At 40.5% G+C, this 18,402-nt stretch overlaps 1 protein-coding gene across 3 annotated transcripts in view; it reads left to right on the top strand.

The window, feature by feature from the left end:
* Positions 1–18,402, top strand: part of LOC143302113 (uncharacterized) — a 24,247-nt gene extending 5,845 nt beyond the window's left edge. For 2 of the 3 annotated variants that reach the window (XM_076616649.1, XM_076616647.1), the window contains exons 4-13: positions 2,728–2,876; positions 3,449–3,553; positions 5,294–5,401; positions 7,105–7,219; positions 8,561–8,636; positions 9,606–9,707; positions 11,137–11,220; positions 12,313–12,376; positions 13,327–13,389; positions 16,863–18,402. In XM_076616649.1, the coding sequence (XP_076472764.1) occupies positions 2,728–2,876; positions 3,449–3,553; positions 5,294–5,401; positions 7,105–7,219; positions 8,561–8,636; positions 9,606–9,707; positions 11,137–11,220; positions 12,313–12,376; positions 13,327–13,389; positions 16,863–18,211 (2,215 nt within the window). In that variant the 3' untranslated portion in view covers positions 18,212–18,402. Of the gene's footprint in view, positions 1–336; positions 847–2,727; positions 2,877–3,448; positions 3,554–5,293; positions 5,402–7,104; positions 7,220–8,560; positions 8,637–9,605; positions 9,708–11,136; positions 11,221–12,312; positions 12,377–13,326; positions 13,390–16,862 lie in introns of those variants that run through there. The other variant, XM_076616646.1, reaches the window with a different exon arrangement.

Raw genomic sequence — 18,402 nt, 5'->3', positions numbered from 1 at the left:
TTTCAGCGCTGACCACTCATCTGATGATGCTGACAAAGAAATCAAAAAGAAACCTACACAGAAAAAAAAGAAGGCTGTTCGTGACTCAGGCAACAGCAAATCAAAGAATAAGAATGAAGACAACTGTGATGATGATACTGCCGTTGCAGTTTGTGAAGAAAATGCAAAAGATGCAGGAGTTGTTTCCAAGAAAGCAAAGAAGAAGAAAAAGGAGAAGAATAAAGACACACTGGACAGGAGCAGACAGTGCGATGACAGAGATGATCAAAGCAAAGAAGATGCCACAATAAAACAACAGAGGACAAAAAAGGAGAGAAAAAATTCAAGCAGAGGAGATGAACCTGGAAAAGTTAAAAAGGATTCAGAGGCAGTGGCAGCACACAGAGACAAAACAAAACGAGACAGTTTGCATGTAACAGAAGATGAAGAAATCGTAACATTTACAGGAGGGGAACATGAAATTCAAACAACACAGTCAAGGAGAGATCACTTTGTAGATACAGAGGATATGAAAGATGAAGTCGTCAGTGAAAAAGGTAAGAAGGAAAAGAAAGGTGAAACAGAAAACAAAAAGAAAGATGAAGTTGACTGTGAAAAAGAAAAGAAACTTGAAGAAGCAGAATGTAACTTTGGGGCAGAAGACAAAATACTACCAAAGGAAGTGAAAAAAGAAGAAAAAGGAAGTGGTGATGAAAGTGAGAAGAATGGGGCAATGTTGAAAGCAGAAGAAAATGGGGGAATGGTAAAAGAAGAGGACAAAAACAGTGAAGCAGATTCTGTGGGGAGTGAACGGTCACTAGACAGCAGTCTGCTGAACCTGGCTCCTGAGGTGGACCAGTGGGACAGGTCTGTAGCTTGTGTCAACATGCGTTCTGTGAAAAATAGGCATGCATGCACATGCATGTGCCTGCACGCATGCACGTGCACAAGTGTGCACGTGCACACACACACACACGCTACACACACACGTGTACACACACACACACACACACTCATCATATGTATATGCATAATTTCATTAGAGGTATGATTATTCAGAAAAAGATCCGATGTATAATTTGTAGACAATGTGCCCTAATGGTTGAAGATTTCTTCAAATTTACTTGAACGTGTATACATTTGCATGCAGGCAGGCAAACGCACGCACTCACACACACACACACGCACACACACATACACACACATTTTTGGGTCAGGGAGTTTATTTAATTTTTTAGTTAAGGACATTAAGTCAGTCAGGTATATTTGTTAATTGGGATCCCTGTATTGATTTAGTATCATTAAAATCTTTTGGTTCATTTAGCCCTGCATCTGAGCCTTGCTCTGGTATCACATTAAAATGGTTTTCATGTTTCTGCATATGCATAAACCATAAGGACAGGGAACAAACGTCAACAGTATTTCTGAATGTGTCGATGCACATCAGTATGGAATAGAAGCCTGCCCAGGCTGTAAGCTTCCCAGGGTTGAATGAGTAGTCGACAAGTTAGTTTCTTTGTAAATCTAGATTATGCTTCCAAGCTCACTTTATCACAGCAGTCTGTGCGCAAAATCCTGTTCAGGGATTTAATCAGTTTCATTGAGATGTCATAGGTGCATTCAGAACTCCATCTAATCTGTGTGTCCATTTATATGTCTGACTCTGTGTATGCAAATATATTTTCACATACAGTACATGCATATGCACGCCTGTATCCACCCTTGCTTGTGTGCAAATGTATGCTCACTGCACTTTTCTTGTCTGAAAAAATGACATAATTATGTGTTGAACAATTATATCGTAAATTCTGTATTCACTGTTCATTGCTCAGAATACTTTCATGAATAACCAGCAATGATGCTTCAGTGTATGGAGTGACGAGTTGAAAGAGGAAACAGTATAAAAAAAATTTTTTTTTTTTAAATGTGTTTAGAGTTCATGAACAAGAATAGCGTGTTTGAATTATGTGAACTGTTAAAATAACAAACCTGAAACAAAAGCATGTAATGATGTATATTGATATTATATAGTAATCTAAGCTGTATTCAATACTGCAAGTACATACAGTTAAAGAACAGAATAGAATATGCCTTTATTACCAGGTGTACCAGGGACAAGTGATGGGGAGAGGGGTAGTAATGGAATATACAAAAACAAATACATTAGAATTTTAGACACAAATGTATATACATATAAGTACACGTGCACACACACGCGCGCGCGCACACACACACACACACACACACACACACACACACACACACACAGCATATCAATGCGTCTGCTCACTTGAACATACATCGCACATTTCATATTACATAGGGATGTGCTTGATAACTAGATCTTCAGGTAAATGGTTGCTGATTACACATTTCTCTTTTACACATTTTGGATTGGTTCTAGAGACAAGGCATTGACTGCTTAGTGCTTTTACTGAGAAAAGCTATTGGTGAATCAATTGGTTTTGGTCCTTATGCTTCTGTACCAACCAGCCTCAAAGCATCTCAAAAGTCCTAAAAAATGAATGTGATAATAATGATGATATTAACCTTAGTTGTATTCCTGAGTACTGTATATATACATATAGTTTCAAGAGTAACCTTAGATGTATTTCTAAACGCTGCACATATATATAGCTATATTAGTAACCGAAGTGACATCTGAATACTAACTTACTAAGTCAGACTCCCTCCTCATGTCACTATTGTTTGTATGTTTGACAAATCACCTGATCTGTCATGATGCAGATTGGGCGAGGTCCAAGACACCAACGAAAACACTCCCCGCATCAGTGAGCCCGTCGCAGCAACAAAGACCCACACCCACAAACAAAAGAAAAAGAAAAACAGAGAAAATCAGCTGGTGCCTCGTAAACTGTCCTTTGGTGGAAAAACAGGTAATGATATTTGTCACATCATACAATGTACATACATTATTATTATTATTGATATTTATAATAAACTTATATAGTTCCTATCTTCAGTCAGAGACTAAGCTATAAGATCTTTACAGAGTCATTTGCACAACAGGCTGCCTACCTGAGTAGAGTTGACTGATGTCTGCCTACCTGGGTAGAGCTGGCTTACTGTGCACACACACACACACACACACACACACACACACACACACACACACACACATACATGTGTGTGTGGGGAAAGGGTGCGTGCATGTATGTGTGAGTGTGCTTGTGTTCATGCATTCATGTTGACACATAGTTATGCATTGAAACCAGTGTACTGGCACAACTAGAGTGATAGGCAGGAAGTAACAGGGAAAACACACATGCGCGCATGCATGCACGCACGCATGCACTCACAAAAATATATGCACAGACAGACGCGCACACATACCACACCGCAGCACAGATACTTGCATGTACACGTGTGTGCGCACACGTGCACACACACACACACACACACACACACACAACCACATTAGTGACAGTACCATTTGTTTTTTCACCAGCATCAAGGAAGAAAAGACAACAGGAATCTGACTCACCAGCATCAAGGAAAAAACAACATGTACAAGAGTCTGACTCCGATGATGAATCCATTCCTGCTGAACTGGGTAAGATGCAGACATGCCTGTTGTCCCTATTTGTCCCAATTTGTTCTGGAAAGTCAACAAAAATGTTACCTCTTTAGAAAATACTCCTAAAATATGTGCCCTTTCGGGAGAAAAAAAAGCTTCAGACAATCGCTATGGCAGTTTACATGTGCCAGCATTATGCTGGAACCAGAAATTTAGTAAGGCCACAGTATTTATTGGCAAACCAAGATGGTGATGAAGGGTAACATGAGTGAGAACTATACTGAAAAGACTGTAGTCAATGATGAACAGGATGCGTGTGGAACATTGCTTGATACAATTTCAGTGCAGGTGTCATCCACAACTGTGCAGTGAGCTCAGAGCTACAAGAAAGAGCATTCCCAGATGAGGAATTTCCTGCAGCTGGTAGCTTCTGGGTTTTCACTCTTTTGGAGTGCTTTTTTTCAGTGAGCCACAGTAGTTTGGTGATTGTCATTGACATATTCAGCCAGATAAATACACAGAGAACAATGCAATAAAGAGTGGTGGAAGCATGTGTCAGAAGATATTCTTGTCATTGGGTGTGTATGTGTGGCAGTGGGTTTTTTTGTTTGTTTTGTTTTGGGTTTTTTTGTCTATATATGTGTTGTTCCATGGCTGTGAGCAAATGTTTTGTGGTGTTACTGATATTTTTGGTTTGCTCCTGATTTTTGGAGGCTGTAAGTGTAATACTGATAATCACTAGTCAGAATCTGTGGAAGTCATATATGTCTGAAGTTGTGAAGCATTGAATCACAAAGATCTGCATTTTGATTATGTTTTTATTGATCTGTTGATTTCATAGTTATTTGACTGGATTCTGTTACTTTATTTCCCCCAGATTTCCTTAGCCATTCTGAATTTCTCCTTCCTGTTACATGCGTCATTATATACAATATGTGTGCATTCTCTTAGTTACAGTTCACACATACTCATCGACAGCACACTTTAGTGTTTGAACAAGAGCCTCACAAAAAATTTGTAATAATGAACCTGTGATAATGTGATATTTTATTGGCTATATAAAACATGTTTGTGTAGTTGGGGATATTAGTGTAAAATTACTTCTTTTTTGTTTTAAGCCATAAAACATAACATGTTAACAGGGTTCCCACAGAGTCATGTGATACATGTTTGGAAAAGTGATGAAAAAACAGGAAGACCATTTCCAGTGCTGGAGAAGTCATGGAAATCATTATATTATCCTGCAAGGTCTGGAAGTCTTGACATTTTCATGACACCTTTTACTGCACCTACAGAATAAAAAATTTTGCTCACCAAAAAAAAAAGAAGAAAACATGGAGCCAGTCAAACTGATGAAAATTGGATAAATGTCACAATATCTGTGAAGTATTTTCTGCAACAGTATTCAAACGCCCCACCCTCCCCTTCCCACTTTTTCTCTCACAATATCTCATTCAGATGGAGAAGGGAGGTTGCGTCTGCGGTCCTCAGGTTTCCCCCAATGACTACTCTGTAGTTATGGGCCTGAGGTGAGGTGAGGTGATCTCATTTGTCGTGGTAATTCTGTTGTATGTGTGTTAGTGTGTAATAGTATGTTTTTGTGTGTCTTTGATTTGGGGTCTTGACAAATGTAATGCCGAGTTTTAGAAAATGTATGGAATTTTGTTTGCTCAGACTTTGGGAGGAGGGGGTGGGGAACAGTGTATGCTGACAAAAGAACAAACACAAACAATCAGACTGACAGTGTGCCCACAGTTTCCTGTGTTATACCCACAGGTACCTGGGTGCAGTGTGAAGCGAAGGGCTGTCAGAAGTGGAGGTATCTACCTGACGTCCATGATCCTGTGGACTTGCCCCCACACTGGGTGTGCTTCATGAACAAAGGTCAAGTGTTGTCTGTCATGTGTGTTGTGCCATTCCGTTTGTCAGGTGTTGTCTGTCATGTGTGTTGTGCCATTCTGTATTTCAGGTCTGTCATGTGTATTGTGCCATTCTGTGTTTCAGGTGTTGTCTGTCATGTGTGTTGTGCCATTCTGTGTTTCAGGTCTGTCATGTGTATTGTGTCGTTCTGTGTTTCAGGTGTTGTCTGTCATGTGTGTTGTGCCATTCTGTGTTTCGGGTGTTGTCTGTCATGTGTGTTGTGCCGTTCTGTGTTTCAGGTCTGTCATATGTATTGTGCCGTTCTGTTTCAGGTCTGTCATGTGTGTTATACCGTTCTGTGTTTCAGAATTTGTCTGTCATGTGTGTTGTGCAGTTCTGTGTTTCAGGTGTTGTCTGTCATGTGTGTTGTGCCGTTCTGTGTTTCAGGTCTGTCATATGTATTGTGTCGTTCTGTTTCAGGTCTGTCATGTGTGTTATACCGTTCTGTGTTTCAGGTGTTGTCTGTCATGTGTGTTGTGCAGTTCTGTGTTTCAGGTGTTGTCTGTCATGTGTGTTGTGCAGTTCTGTGTTTCAGGTGTTGTCTGTCATGTGTGTTGTGCAGTTCTGTGTTTCAGGTCTGTCATGTGTGTTGTGCCGTTCTGTGTTTCAGGTGTTGTCTGTCATGTGTGTTGTGCAGTTCTGTGTTTCAGGTCTGTCATATGTATTGTGTCGTTCTGTTTCAGGTCTGTCATGTGTGTTGTGCAGTTCTGTGTTTCAGGTGTTGTCTGTCATGTGTGTTGTGCAGTTCTGTGTTTCAGGTGTTGTCTGTCATGTGTGTTGTGCCGTTCTGTGTTTCAGGTCTGTCATATGTATTGTGCCGTTCTGTACGTAAGTATACAGGCTCATGTGTAAAAATGTACAGTAATATTCAGCCTATGATTGCTGGACCTTGCTGAGATCTGAAGTGCAGTAACTACTTTTTGTGTACTCATCAATGATGTCATTGGTTTCTTTGAACAAAAGTAATGCAATTCAAAGATAAAGAAGTACAGATAAAGAATGGTAATTGACATCTGTCTTATCTCATTGAAGCTCTTTACTGACTTCTTCTATTGTATTATGTTATTGCATATGTCAGTATTGTTTTACAGATGAGAGATACAAGAACATAGTTTTACATGGGGGTTCTATTGTATTATGTTATTGCACATGTCAGTATTGTTTTACAGATGAGAGATACAAGAACATAGTTTTACATGAGGGTTCTATTGTATTATGTTATTGCACATGTCAGTATTGTTTTACAGATGAGAGATACAAGAACATAGTTTTACATGGGGGTTCTATTGTATTATGTTATTGCACATGTCAGTATTGTTTTACAGATGAGAGATACAAGAACATAGTTTTACATGAGGGTTCTATTGTATTATGTTACTGCACATGTCAGTATTGTTTTACAGATGAGAGATACAAGAACATAGTTTTACATGGGGGTTCTATTCTATTATGTTATTGTACATGTCTGTATTGTGTTACAGATGAGAGATACAAGAACATACTACATAGTCTTACAGGGGAGGGTGAGGGTGGGGGTGGGTCTATTTTGTTCTGATATTGTACATGTCTGTGTTGTTTTACAGAAGAGATACAAGAACCTAGTCACACAGGAGGATTCTATACTATTCTGATATTGTTTATGTCTCATTGTCTGTATTGTTTTACAGACGAGAGATACAACAGCTGTGATGCGCCAGAACAGGAGTATGACGAATCTGAACATATCCTCACTCAGTACACCCTGGGTTCTGTTGTGTGGGCAAAAATAGATGGCTTTCCATGGTAAGAATAAACACTGTATATCCTTCAGTGTTTTTTGGTTTTTTGGGGGGTTTGGGGTTTGTTTTTTTGTTGTTTTTTTGGATTTTTTTTAATGAAGAAACAAAGTAAAAGAAGTACTCCACTGCCTCTCAAAATTGATTCAAGTTTTGATTTATAGACTCCACAAAAAGTTAAGGACCCCTTCTCAAAAGCTGGTACTTTTTATAAAATGTTAAAAAAAAGTCAAGCAATGATTTAGATTATCAATCAGGCTGCATATGGTCGATCGTTAATCTGTCACTGAATACACAGAAGGCTGTTTCAGGCACATTTGCACCATGGACAACTCGAAAATGCATTTGGAAAATCTGTGTTTCACTGAAAAACCAATATTTATTTAGTGGTTTATGATGTGTAGCTGTGGGGTTGTTTTTTTCATTGTAAAATATGGAAGTGCTCTTGCAAGAAAGCAACTGTGGTTATGAGTGGTGCTCATCACACTGGCTTCAAACACCGCTTCAGCTTCATTCAGCTTCATTTCACCATGCCCCCAAGATGAAATCTGTGCAAGTTTCCACCTGGTCCTTAACTTTTTGTGAACCCTGTATTTGTCAAGGGAAAGGTAGCTGACCTACAGTCCATAGGAGACAGACAACTGTAGTGACGTCCATTCTTGGCATTGTTAATTATTGCCTGAAGAAACTGCAGGACTTTGTTGTGCCATGTTCATGATCAGAATGTCCAAATTCCATCCTTATATCCTCAAGTAGGACCAGGGTTTTCTCCCCTAACACTGTCATATATAAGTGGTGGCCATGTTATAAGCATCCAACAGATGAGATTGTAGTGTGTTTCACATTCATAATGGCACACACCACATACAGACAAGACATGCACAGGCACACACACAAAGACACACACAAAGACACACACACACATGCACGCACGTATGCAAGCACACAGAAAGAGAGAGAGAATACAAGGTTTTAGCAATCTAAATAATCAATAGAGACAGTAGAATTCACTGAATGTTATTCCATTCACTATCAGGGCCTGTACTTCTTTTCACTTTGTTCTCTCCCTTAAAAATACCACCTGCATCCTCAAGTGCATGGTTTGCATGTGATGTATACATTGAAGTACAGGAGTATTAGTGCTTAAGAAAACATCCTATTCAGGATGAAAAGCAAAGTATTTGTGGAAAATTTTGGTTAGGAATCAGTTTCTTCATATCAGTGCACATTGTATGAACAAATACAGCAGAGATTTAGGTGAGTGTCAGCATGGAAAATAGAGTGAATTATAAAAACAAAAAAAATCTTGATGTGTTGTTTTTGACCAAAATCATATTGACTTTTTCAGGTGGCCAGCTATGGTTGATACAGACCCTGACTCTGATATGTATTGTCTGATAACCCACGAAGATATCATGGCGCCTGTGAGTTCTTTTTTGTCTGTTTATGTCACTCTGTATGTGTGTGTGTTGGTTTGTGTGTGTGTGTGCACGCAAGTGTGTGTATATGCATGCATGTGTGGGTGGGTCATGGTGTGTGCATATACATGCATGTGTGTGTGCTCTTGTGTGCACTTGTGTGTGCACAGTACTAGCAATAGTACATTAGTAGTAGTCACATTTGGGTTCACTCTTATTATTTTGAATGTGAGAGAGAGTGTGTATGTATGTATGTGTGTTTTGAAAGACAGAGGAGAGGGAGAGAGGAGAGAGAGAATGGTGGGAACTGAATGATCATAAAACATCAACTGGATTTTTAAGAGAGGATTATTAAAAGAAGTGAGAGGTGATTGAATTCCAGTGAGAAAAAAAAACAACAGACTGATCACCAAAATTCACCTAAAATTGTTAATTTTGAAATTCCTAGTAACATTTTCAGATGGTCAGCTTGCTATGCTTGATTTATTGTAGTCTCCGTATCAGTGCAGACAAAGTGAAAAGTGACAGTTGGTGAGAAGTGGGTAATACTGGAAAGTTTTTGAACTAAAGCGCACATGCATGCACGCACGAGTGACACACACGCTCACTCATACTCACACATGCATGCTCACACACACGCAACACAACATAATGCATCACAACACAACACCACACACACACCCTTGCACACAACACAACACCACACCACACTACACCATAACACACACACACACACACACACACACACACACACACACACACACACACACACACACACATACACACACACTCTATCCTACATATTCTTAAAATGTCAAACAACAAACAAAAATGAAACCCAACGGTGCAGCACCTTGTGTAATTTTTCTTGAAGAGATTATGATGTTCTTCTCATCTCATCTCATCTCATCTCATCCCATCTTACCTTACCTTACCTTACCTTACCTTACCTTACCTCACACATGTTGTGGACAGACGGAATATCATGTGGTATTCCTGGACGAGGCAGTGACCAGGTCATGGGTCAGAAAGGACAGAATTCAGCACCTCACAGTGAACCACTTTTCTCCAGGATCGGTCAGCATTTTCTTTTTTCCCATTTGGCAACTCTGTGTGTGTGTGTGTGTGTGTGTGAATTCTCAAGTTGAAGTATTCAAGTCTGTACTTAAATTCTACATATTTTCATGACTGTGACCAAAACACTGAAGTACAAAAGATGTCTTTTCATCACATATCAAGGAAAAAATAGTTTTTCTTTCTAAAGGAACCACGCACCATGGATATCTGCAGCTGAAGTAATTAAGAAATATGAAAAAAATAAAAAGATCTTACATGTGTCTTTTGATTTCTTGTGTTTTGTACTTTAGTCTGTAAGCATGAGAATGCTTGGAAGTCATTTCCAGAGACGAAGTGTGAAGTGTCCTCATTAGTTTCCAACTGGCGTTGCTATGCCAACTTCCCAAGTAGTCAGAATGAGGCTACTTTTGAGAGTAATGTCTGTTATATCATCAGTATAGATCCACAGATACTACAACACATGCGCGCTTGCGCGCACACGCAGACACACACACACACACACACACACACACACACACACACACACACAGTCTTTCAGACTAAAAAGGTTTGCTTCCACCACGAGAAATGGAGTATGGCTGCCTATGTGGCCGGATAAAATGGTACTGTTCATAAAAGGCTACTCATACACTTGTGAATGTGGGAGTTGTAACCCACAAATCGAAAAAAAGGCTTCTCTTGAATGTTTAGATGACCATTTATACTTAGTAATATTTTGTCCTCACACAAGTTAGGTGAAGGCAGTTGAGTTGGACAAGTACCAACAAAAAATATTCAAAGATAGGATTTTTTTTTTTTTTTTTTTTTTTACTGCAGTCTCTTTTCAATAAAGAAAATCTTTATTGTTTCTAAATGAAAGAAAAACACAGACAAATGCATGTGAATACAGTTTCATGATGTAAAAACTGTTTTGCCAGCAAGTGTATATAGATTGATTTCTTCTTTTCAGATGATGTAAACATTGAAGTGTTTTGCCAGCATGTAGATGAACATTTTCTCGTATTTTCAGATGATGTAAACATTGAAGTGTTTTGCCAGCAAGTAGATACACTTTTTCTCTTGTTTTCAGATGATGTAAACTGTCAAGTGTTTTGCCAGCAAGTAGACAGACATTTTCTCTTCTTTTCAGATGACATAAACATTGAAGTGTTTTGCCAGCAAGTAGACAGACAGTTTCTCTTCTTTTCAGATGCTGTGAACATTGAAGTGTTTTGCCAGCAAGTAGAGAGACATTTTCTCTTCTTTTCAGATGCTGTGAACATTGAAGTGTTTTGCCAGCAAGTAGACAGACATTTTCTCTTCTTTTCAGATGACATAAACATTGAAGTGTTTTGCCAGCAAGTAGACAGACAGTTTCTCTTCTTTTCAGATGCTTTGAACATTGAAGTGTTTTGCCAGCAAGTAGAGAGACATTTTCTCTTCTTTTCAGATGTTCATGAAAGGACACAAATACAAAAGAGAGATGCAGGTAGCTGTGAGAAGAGCCGAGTTGGCTTTGCATATGTCTTTGCAGGTAATAGCTTTTTTTTTTTACCTTTGTGTTGCTTGTGTAGACATGTTAAGTTTCACATACACTTCTGTGATCCATTGGTGCAGACTCTGGCAGGGCTCTTGTTCCTGTGGTGTTCAAAATACTACTCCACCAAAGCAAGTAGCTGTGCTCAGTAGCCTCCCCTAGTTTGTTACTTCCCCTCTGTTTACACATGCAATGTCCTCTTTTTTGGCAGTCATCTTGCAAAGTTATTGCACAATGACAGTTGTGTTGGTGATAAACACATGATTGTTCATTACATATTACTGATTGTTTTATTTCTGTCATTTGCCTTCAGTGTATCTTTCGTTTTCGTTACATTTGATATAATTTGTTCTTCATTTAGTGTATGTGGATTAGTCCATATGGTTTGACACCTTCTTGAAACTGAAACTGAAACTTATATTACTGACAGTGGCTAAGAACCAAAGAGATAAAAAAAAATTTGGTTGATGTTGAAATCATTTATGTTAGCATCTTGTTGACTGTAGGAGAAAGAAATGAGCGTCACATCATTTTTTACTTGCGTGTGAAACGAAAACAGTGAGCCTTTGTTATCTCCTGGTCTAGATTATCTGTGTTTCCTCTGGGTCTGTGTATTTGTATGTGTTTCTGTGTGTGTGTGTGGAAAAATCAACACTGATAGCTTTTTAGTTCTCTTTTTTATGCTGCTGCTTTTGTTCATTCTGCCCTTGCTTTTGTCTTTCAGCAAAAAAAATTCCCTCCAAAATTTGGTGTTGTTTTTTTCTTTTTTCATGTTCAAGTTAGAGAATAAAACTTGAACATATGTTACTGTTGTCAAACATTGTCATGAAGCGGTAAATTCAGGACAAAATTACTTTGAATTTGAGATGAAATTGTTCTACTCTCAGTCTTGTCAGTAGGGCATGTAGAAATGCTGTAAAACAGAAAACAGTGATTTCTTGGACATAAAAATTGCATTTTTCAGGCATGCAAATACTGTCGTAAATTAACCTTCAGTGCATATCTGGCACACCCCCAAAGGGGCAAAGAGATTTTGTGATTCTCTTACAACAGTTTTTTTTATATTTTGTCAGTGGATTTGTGTTGCAGGACCGACTGAACCGCTTTGGATTCTCAGCATGCTTCAGAAACATAAAGACCAAATGGACAAAAGGTATAACCATTATCATCTGCTGTCTTGCACAGTTTGTTTTTTTATTTACTCAAAACGTACAGTCAGAACAGATTTTACAGAGCAGCAGCTGCTTCAGTGTGATCAAGGATGCATGAACTCCACCAGAAAATAAGTTCAATATCGCATGTTTACATGGATATATTTGCTTGCATGTGTATGAAATATTTTTCAGTGATTGTTGGCCTGGGTCTGATTAGCACATCAGGATTATGTAAAGATCAGGCATCGGTTGCTTTTTTTCTTTTTTTTTTAAACGCAGATGTGGTGTACTGTGTATGGGTCAGTCCACACACTTTGACACGTCCTTGAAACAGAACTGTTAAAATTTTTCATTTGATTGTGACATGCAGAGTCTTGTATGTCTTCTAAAAGTACGTGCTGGCTCTCTGATTCCCCTGTTATGATAATTGAAATGTGTATTGCATCATATTTTATTTCACTTCTGATTTCTTTTTAATACTTGAAGTATTGTGTTGTCTGTTGAAGTTAAATCATTCGTGGTGTTTTTGTTGTTGTTGTTGTTCTTTTATTCATGATACATAAGTATTGTTTCTTTCCGCTTCCATTGTTCTATTCATTTCTTTTTAGATAATTCATTTCTTTTTTTTAATAAATTGACTTTCATATTTTTGTTACTTTGAGTCTTTTGAACTTATTGTCAAGATGGAAGTCCTGTATGGAAGTCCATTTTGATACACACACACACACACACACACACACACATATATATGATGTATCTAAACATGTCTGTGAGTGTCTGTGTGTTAGTGTGTGTACGCACATGTATTTGAGTGTGTGAGAGAGAGAGAGAGTACAAATGTGTGTGTGTGTGTATGTGAGTGTGTACGTGAGTGTGTTGAAGTACAAATGTTTGTGTGTGAGTTGTTGTTCAGAAGCATACTTTATCAGACAGCTGTGTGTGTTTCAAGCTGAGGCAAGCACCAGAAAACCGCAGAAGAGGAAACCAGCCAGAAAGCATGGCAGTGCGTCAGGTGACCTTGTTTCTACAACCTGATTGTATGGCAGAACATTCTTTTTGATAATCATTATTATGGTTGATACTTATATAGCACCATCTTTGGTCATAGACCAAACTCTAGTGCTTTACAGTTATTTACGCGACAGGTCTAAGTGCTTTACAGTTATTTACACGACAGGTCTAAGTGCTTTACAGTTATTTACACGACAGGTCTAAGTGCTTTACAGTTATTTACACGACAGGCTGCACACCTGGGTAGGACTGACAGCTGCATTTAGGTGTTCATCATTCATTTCCTGTGTCATTCAGTCAGGCTTCAGTTACATACAGGGATTTGCCCAGGACAGCTGCTGTTCCAAATTTTTCTTTTACACGCAAAAAGTGTGTGATGCATATGGGATCTTGGTTTGTTGTCTCATACGAAAGACTAGTGTCCAGACAACCTTTTGGTCTAGTGAAAGCAGCTTTGTGATTCGATGCAGCAACCTCAGATTCTCTCACTTCCTAGGCAGACGCTTTACTTTTAGGTCACCTCTCTACAGAGTATACTTATAAACAGACGTCTGATATGTTAGAACAGGTTGTAACACATCTAAATTTAGATGTCTTGCATCTCAGCCTGGAGAAGCTGTGGCAGAATCGGTCAAGTGTTGGTCTTCTGATCCACTGTTCACCAGTGATCAGGGTTCAAAGCCCTGTGTTCGCGTGGTATTGCCTCCTTGGGAATGAGACTTGACTCCCGTTTGTCTCATTCCACCCAGTGTACCTGATTTCTGTTGGGGAAGGTTGAAATAGTGAAAGGAGAGGACTGGGCCCCACCTACGCTAAGCCCCAGACACAGTGAGTGTGAATTCACTGCCTTCCTGTGCTGATCCCCAGACACAGTGTATGAATTCACTGCCTTCCTGTGCTGAGCCCCAGACACAGTGGGTATGAACTCACTGCCTTCCTGTGCTGAACCCCAGACACAGTGGGTATGAACTCACTGCCTTCCTGTGCTGAGCCCCAGACACAGTGGGTATGAATTCACTGCCTTCCTGTGCTGAGCCCTAGACACAGTGGGTATGAATTCACTGCCTTCCTGTGCTGATCCCCAGACACAGTGGGTATGAATTCACTGCCTTCATGTGCTGATCCCCAGACACAGTGGGCATGAATTCACTGCCTTCCTGTGCTGATCCCCAGACACAGTGGGTATGAATTCACTGCCTTCCTGTACTGAGCCCCAGACACAGTGGGTATGAATTCACTGCCTTCCTGTACTGAGCCCCAGACACAGTGGATATGAACTCACTGCCTTCATGTGCTGACCCCAAGACACAGTGGGTATGAATTCACTGCCTTCCTGTGCTGAGCCCCAGACACAGTGGGGATGAATTCACTGCCTTCCTGTGCTGAGCCCCAGACACAGTGGGGATGAATTCACTGCCTTCCTGTGCTGAGCCCTAGACACAGTGGGTATGAATTCACTGCCTTCCTGTGCTGAGCCCCAGACACAGTGGGTATGAATTCACTGCCTTCCCGTGCTGAGCCCCAGACACAGTGTATGAATTCACTGCCTTACTGTGCTGAGCCCCAGACACAGTGGATATGAATTCACTGCCTTCCTGTGCTGATCCCCAGACACAGTGGGTATGAATTCACTGCCTTCCCGTGCTGAGCCCCAGACACAGTGGGTATGAACTCACTGCCTTACTGTGCTGAGCCCTAGACACAGTGGGTATGGATTCACTGCCTTCCTGTGCTGAGCCCTAGATACAGTGTATGAATTCACTGCCTTTCTATGCTGAACCCCAGACACAGTGGGCATGAATTCACTGCGTTCCTGTGCTGAGCCCCAGACACAGTGGGTATGAATTCACTGCCTTCCTGTGCTGAGCCCCAGACACTGTATGAATTCACTGCCTTTCTATGCTGAACCCCAGACACAGTGGGTATGAAAATTCACTGCCTTCCCGTGCTGAGCCCCAGATACAGTGGGTATGAATTCACTGCCTTCCTGTGCTGAGCACCAGACACAGTGGGTATGAATTCACTGCCTTCCTGTGCTGAGCCCAAGACACTGTACAAATTCACTGCCTTCCTGTGCTGAGCCCAAGACACAATGGGCATGAATTCACTGCCTTCCTGTGCTGAGCCCCAGACACAGTGGGTATGAATTCACTGCCTTCCTGTGCTGAGCCCAAGACACTGTACAAATTCACTGCCTTCCTGTGCTGAGCCCCAGACACAGTGGGTATGAATTCACTGCCTTCCTGTGCTGAGCCCCAGACACAGTGGGTATGAATTCACTGCCCTGAGGTTCATAAAAATTTATGGGATCCCTAACCTTATGACATTTAACACCCCAGCCCAGATCAGTATTTACTTCTTGCAGTACTACAGTATTTTTTTTTTTTTTTTACAATATTCACATTTCTTGTCAACTGGCTTTTAGCTATACCTTTTTTGTTCCTGTTGGTTTTGCCTTTGTATCTTCAATAGAAAGTGAATAATATACATTTGAAAACAATTAGAACAGTCAATTAAATATATGTGCATGGCTATACTAAACATAAATTGGTTACTGTTGTCAACCATCTTTTGTCGTTGAAAAACAATGGTTGTCATTCAGTTCCATGAATAATCTGATAAACTTCACTTTCACCATTTCATTTCTTTAGTCAAATTAGTGCATACAAATACAATGACATGCAAATGCTAATAAACTTTTAGTGGGCACATATTGCCAAGATAAATAACATATAATTATGTGAATATCTGAGGGAAAAATGATGTAGTATAAACTTTTTTAATATTCTTGTAAGAATGTTTGTAAATTGTCTCTAAGATTTGTACTACAGACCTAGTATTCATATAAAAGTGGCATTTAAGGCATATACCTCCAGCAAAACAGTTATGGCAATGGAGTCGGTGTCATATTGATTATAATTCACAAAACATTTTTTAATGAAGATCAGCATGAGTTGTCTTCTGCGTTTGTGGGCTGCATCTCCCATGTTCACTTGTATACGTATGAGTGTGCTTTCCACCATGCTCCCTCTTTGAGGGCGTGCATACTGGGTATGTTCTTGTTTCCATAACCCACCGAACGCTAACATTATGGGGTCTTTTACATGTGCAATTGATTTTCTGCTTGTGTATACACATGGAGGTTCAGTCGCTAACAGACCTGCACATCTGTTTACCAGGGTGTTGGAAAACCTCCATCAGGTGTCTTGACTGGGATTAGAACCCAAGGCAAAAATGTTGCAAGTCCAATGCTTTAACCGCTGTCTGTCCCACCCATCAAGGCATAATCCATGATATGATAATAATAGACAGTTCTTATATGGTGGAAACTCCCCATGTAATGGGTTCTAAGCGCCGTACATGAAACAACACATATACAATAGTGCATGATGACACACGTGTGCTCATGAGAAAACACCTATATGTGTATCTATACACCAAGACAACACTACAAATGCGTCATGTTGTCCACAGGAGCGGCAGCCTCCAAGAAGAGCAGACTGGTTGCAGACCGACAGCAAACAGAAGACAGCAGTGACTCTGACTCCTGTGCCTCAAACCGCAGCTCACAGTCCTCCAGCCCTGATGACGGTGATAATGATGACAGTGATGACGATGACAGCCAGTATGAGGAAGCCAACAAGAAGAAAAGACTGGTGGACCGACAGAAGGGAAAAGCAAAACATGATAGTCACAAAGGTGGAAGGGTGGTGAAGGGATTACCCAAATCTGGAGGAAAAACTGTGGAACATAAAAAGGCAGAGAAGAAAGGTTTGGACGGGTCCAAGTCTAAGAAGAAATTCAGAGCATATGTATACAGTGCCTGTGTATCTCATAAAGTGAGTTCTGTCAAAGCTCAGGGCCACCAACGGGAAAGGAAAGACTATTCCACAGACTCTGATTCAAGTCACTCTGTTTCATCTGATGAAGGCTGCCGAAAATTGACAAAGGCTGCAAAACCCCTCAAGAAAAAATTCAAGTCTGCAGAGAGTAAAAGCGAAGAAAAGAAAAATACCCACAAGAAATCGTCTCTAAAGTCTGAAGGCAGAAAACCTGAAGACTCCTGGAAGGAAGGGGAAAAAATTTGTAAGAAGAACCCATCAGAAAGTGACAGTGACGTGGACCAGCTACAGAAAACACAGCAACCTCATAAGAAAAAGAGGCTCTTCAAGTCAGAAATGGCCAAAAAGAGAGACGAAAATCTGAAGAAAAAAAAAGCGACTGCCAGTCTTGAAGACAAGAAAATAAAAACAAAACCACAGAAGTTTGTCGCCCCTGTGAAGCCAGAGAAGTCTTTCCCGCAGAAGTCATCTTCAGATCCTACAGCCTTGATTCAAGCAGCCACATCTCGTGGCAGTGATGAAGAAGCCCTTCACAAACCTGACCATTGGGGTCCAGAAGGCAGCGACCCCGAGATGTCGGCAGTCCCAAAGCAAGACCAACTGCCAGGCCCTGACCAAGCAGCAGACCAGCGTCCAACGACCACACAAGAAAACCTGACTCCCCACAAGTCCTCACCGCTGAACCAAGACCAGTTCGTGCCTTCCATGGACATGAGCCACAACGACAACAGCGATGAAGATGACGATAAGACAGCCTTCATGGAGGACGCGGCTGACAGGAAATGGAAGAGTGGAAGGGGTGTGGAGGCCCAGAGGAGGGGGAAGGGGAGGAGGGAGGAGGGGGACAGTGACAGTGACTGTCTGGACCTGGAGGAAGACCTGCCCATCCCCAGCCTGGAACAGGTGCTGCAGGTGCCCTCCAAGGGCGCCAGTGACCGCGACAGTGTCATGTCCGACCCTCTGGAAATGGTTGAGGACTGACAATAGAGTACAGTACAGTACAATACAATACAATACAATACAATATATTGCAATACAATATATTGCAATACAATACAATACAATACATCTTCCCTCCAAGGGCGACAATGACTGCAACAGTGTCATGTCCAGCCCTCTGAAAATGTCTTAGGATTGACAATACAGTACAGTACAATACAATACAATGCATC

The sequence above is a fragment of the Babylonia areolata genome, chromosome 28 (assembly GCF_041734735.1).
Source record: "Babylonia areolata isolate BAREFJ2019XMU chromosome 28, ASM4173473v1, whole genome shotgun sequence".
Taxonomy (NCBI): domain Eukaryota; kingdom Metazoa; phylum Mollusca; class Gastropoda; order Neogastropoda; family Buccinidae; genus Babylonia; species Babylonia areolata.
Note: the sequence above shows the minus strand (reverse complement) of the source record. Positions and strands in the feature narration are given on the sequence as shown.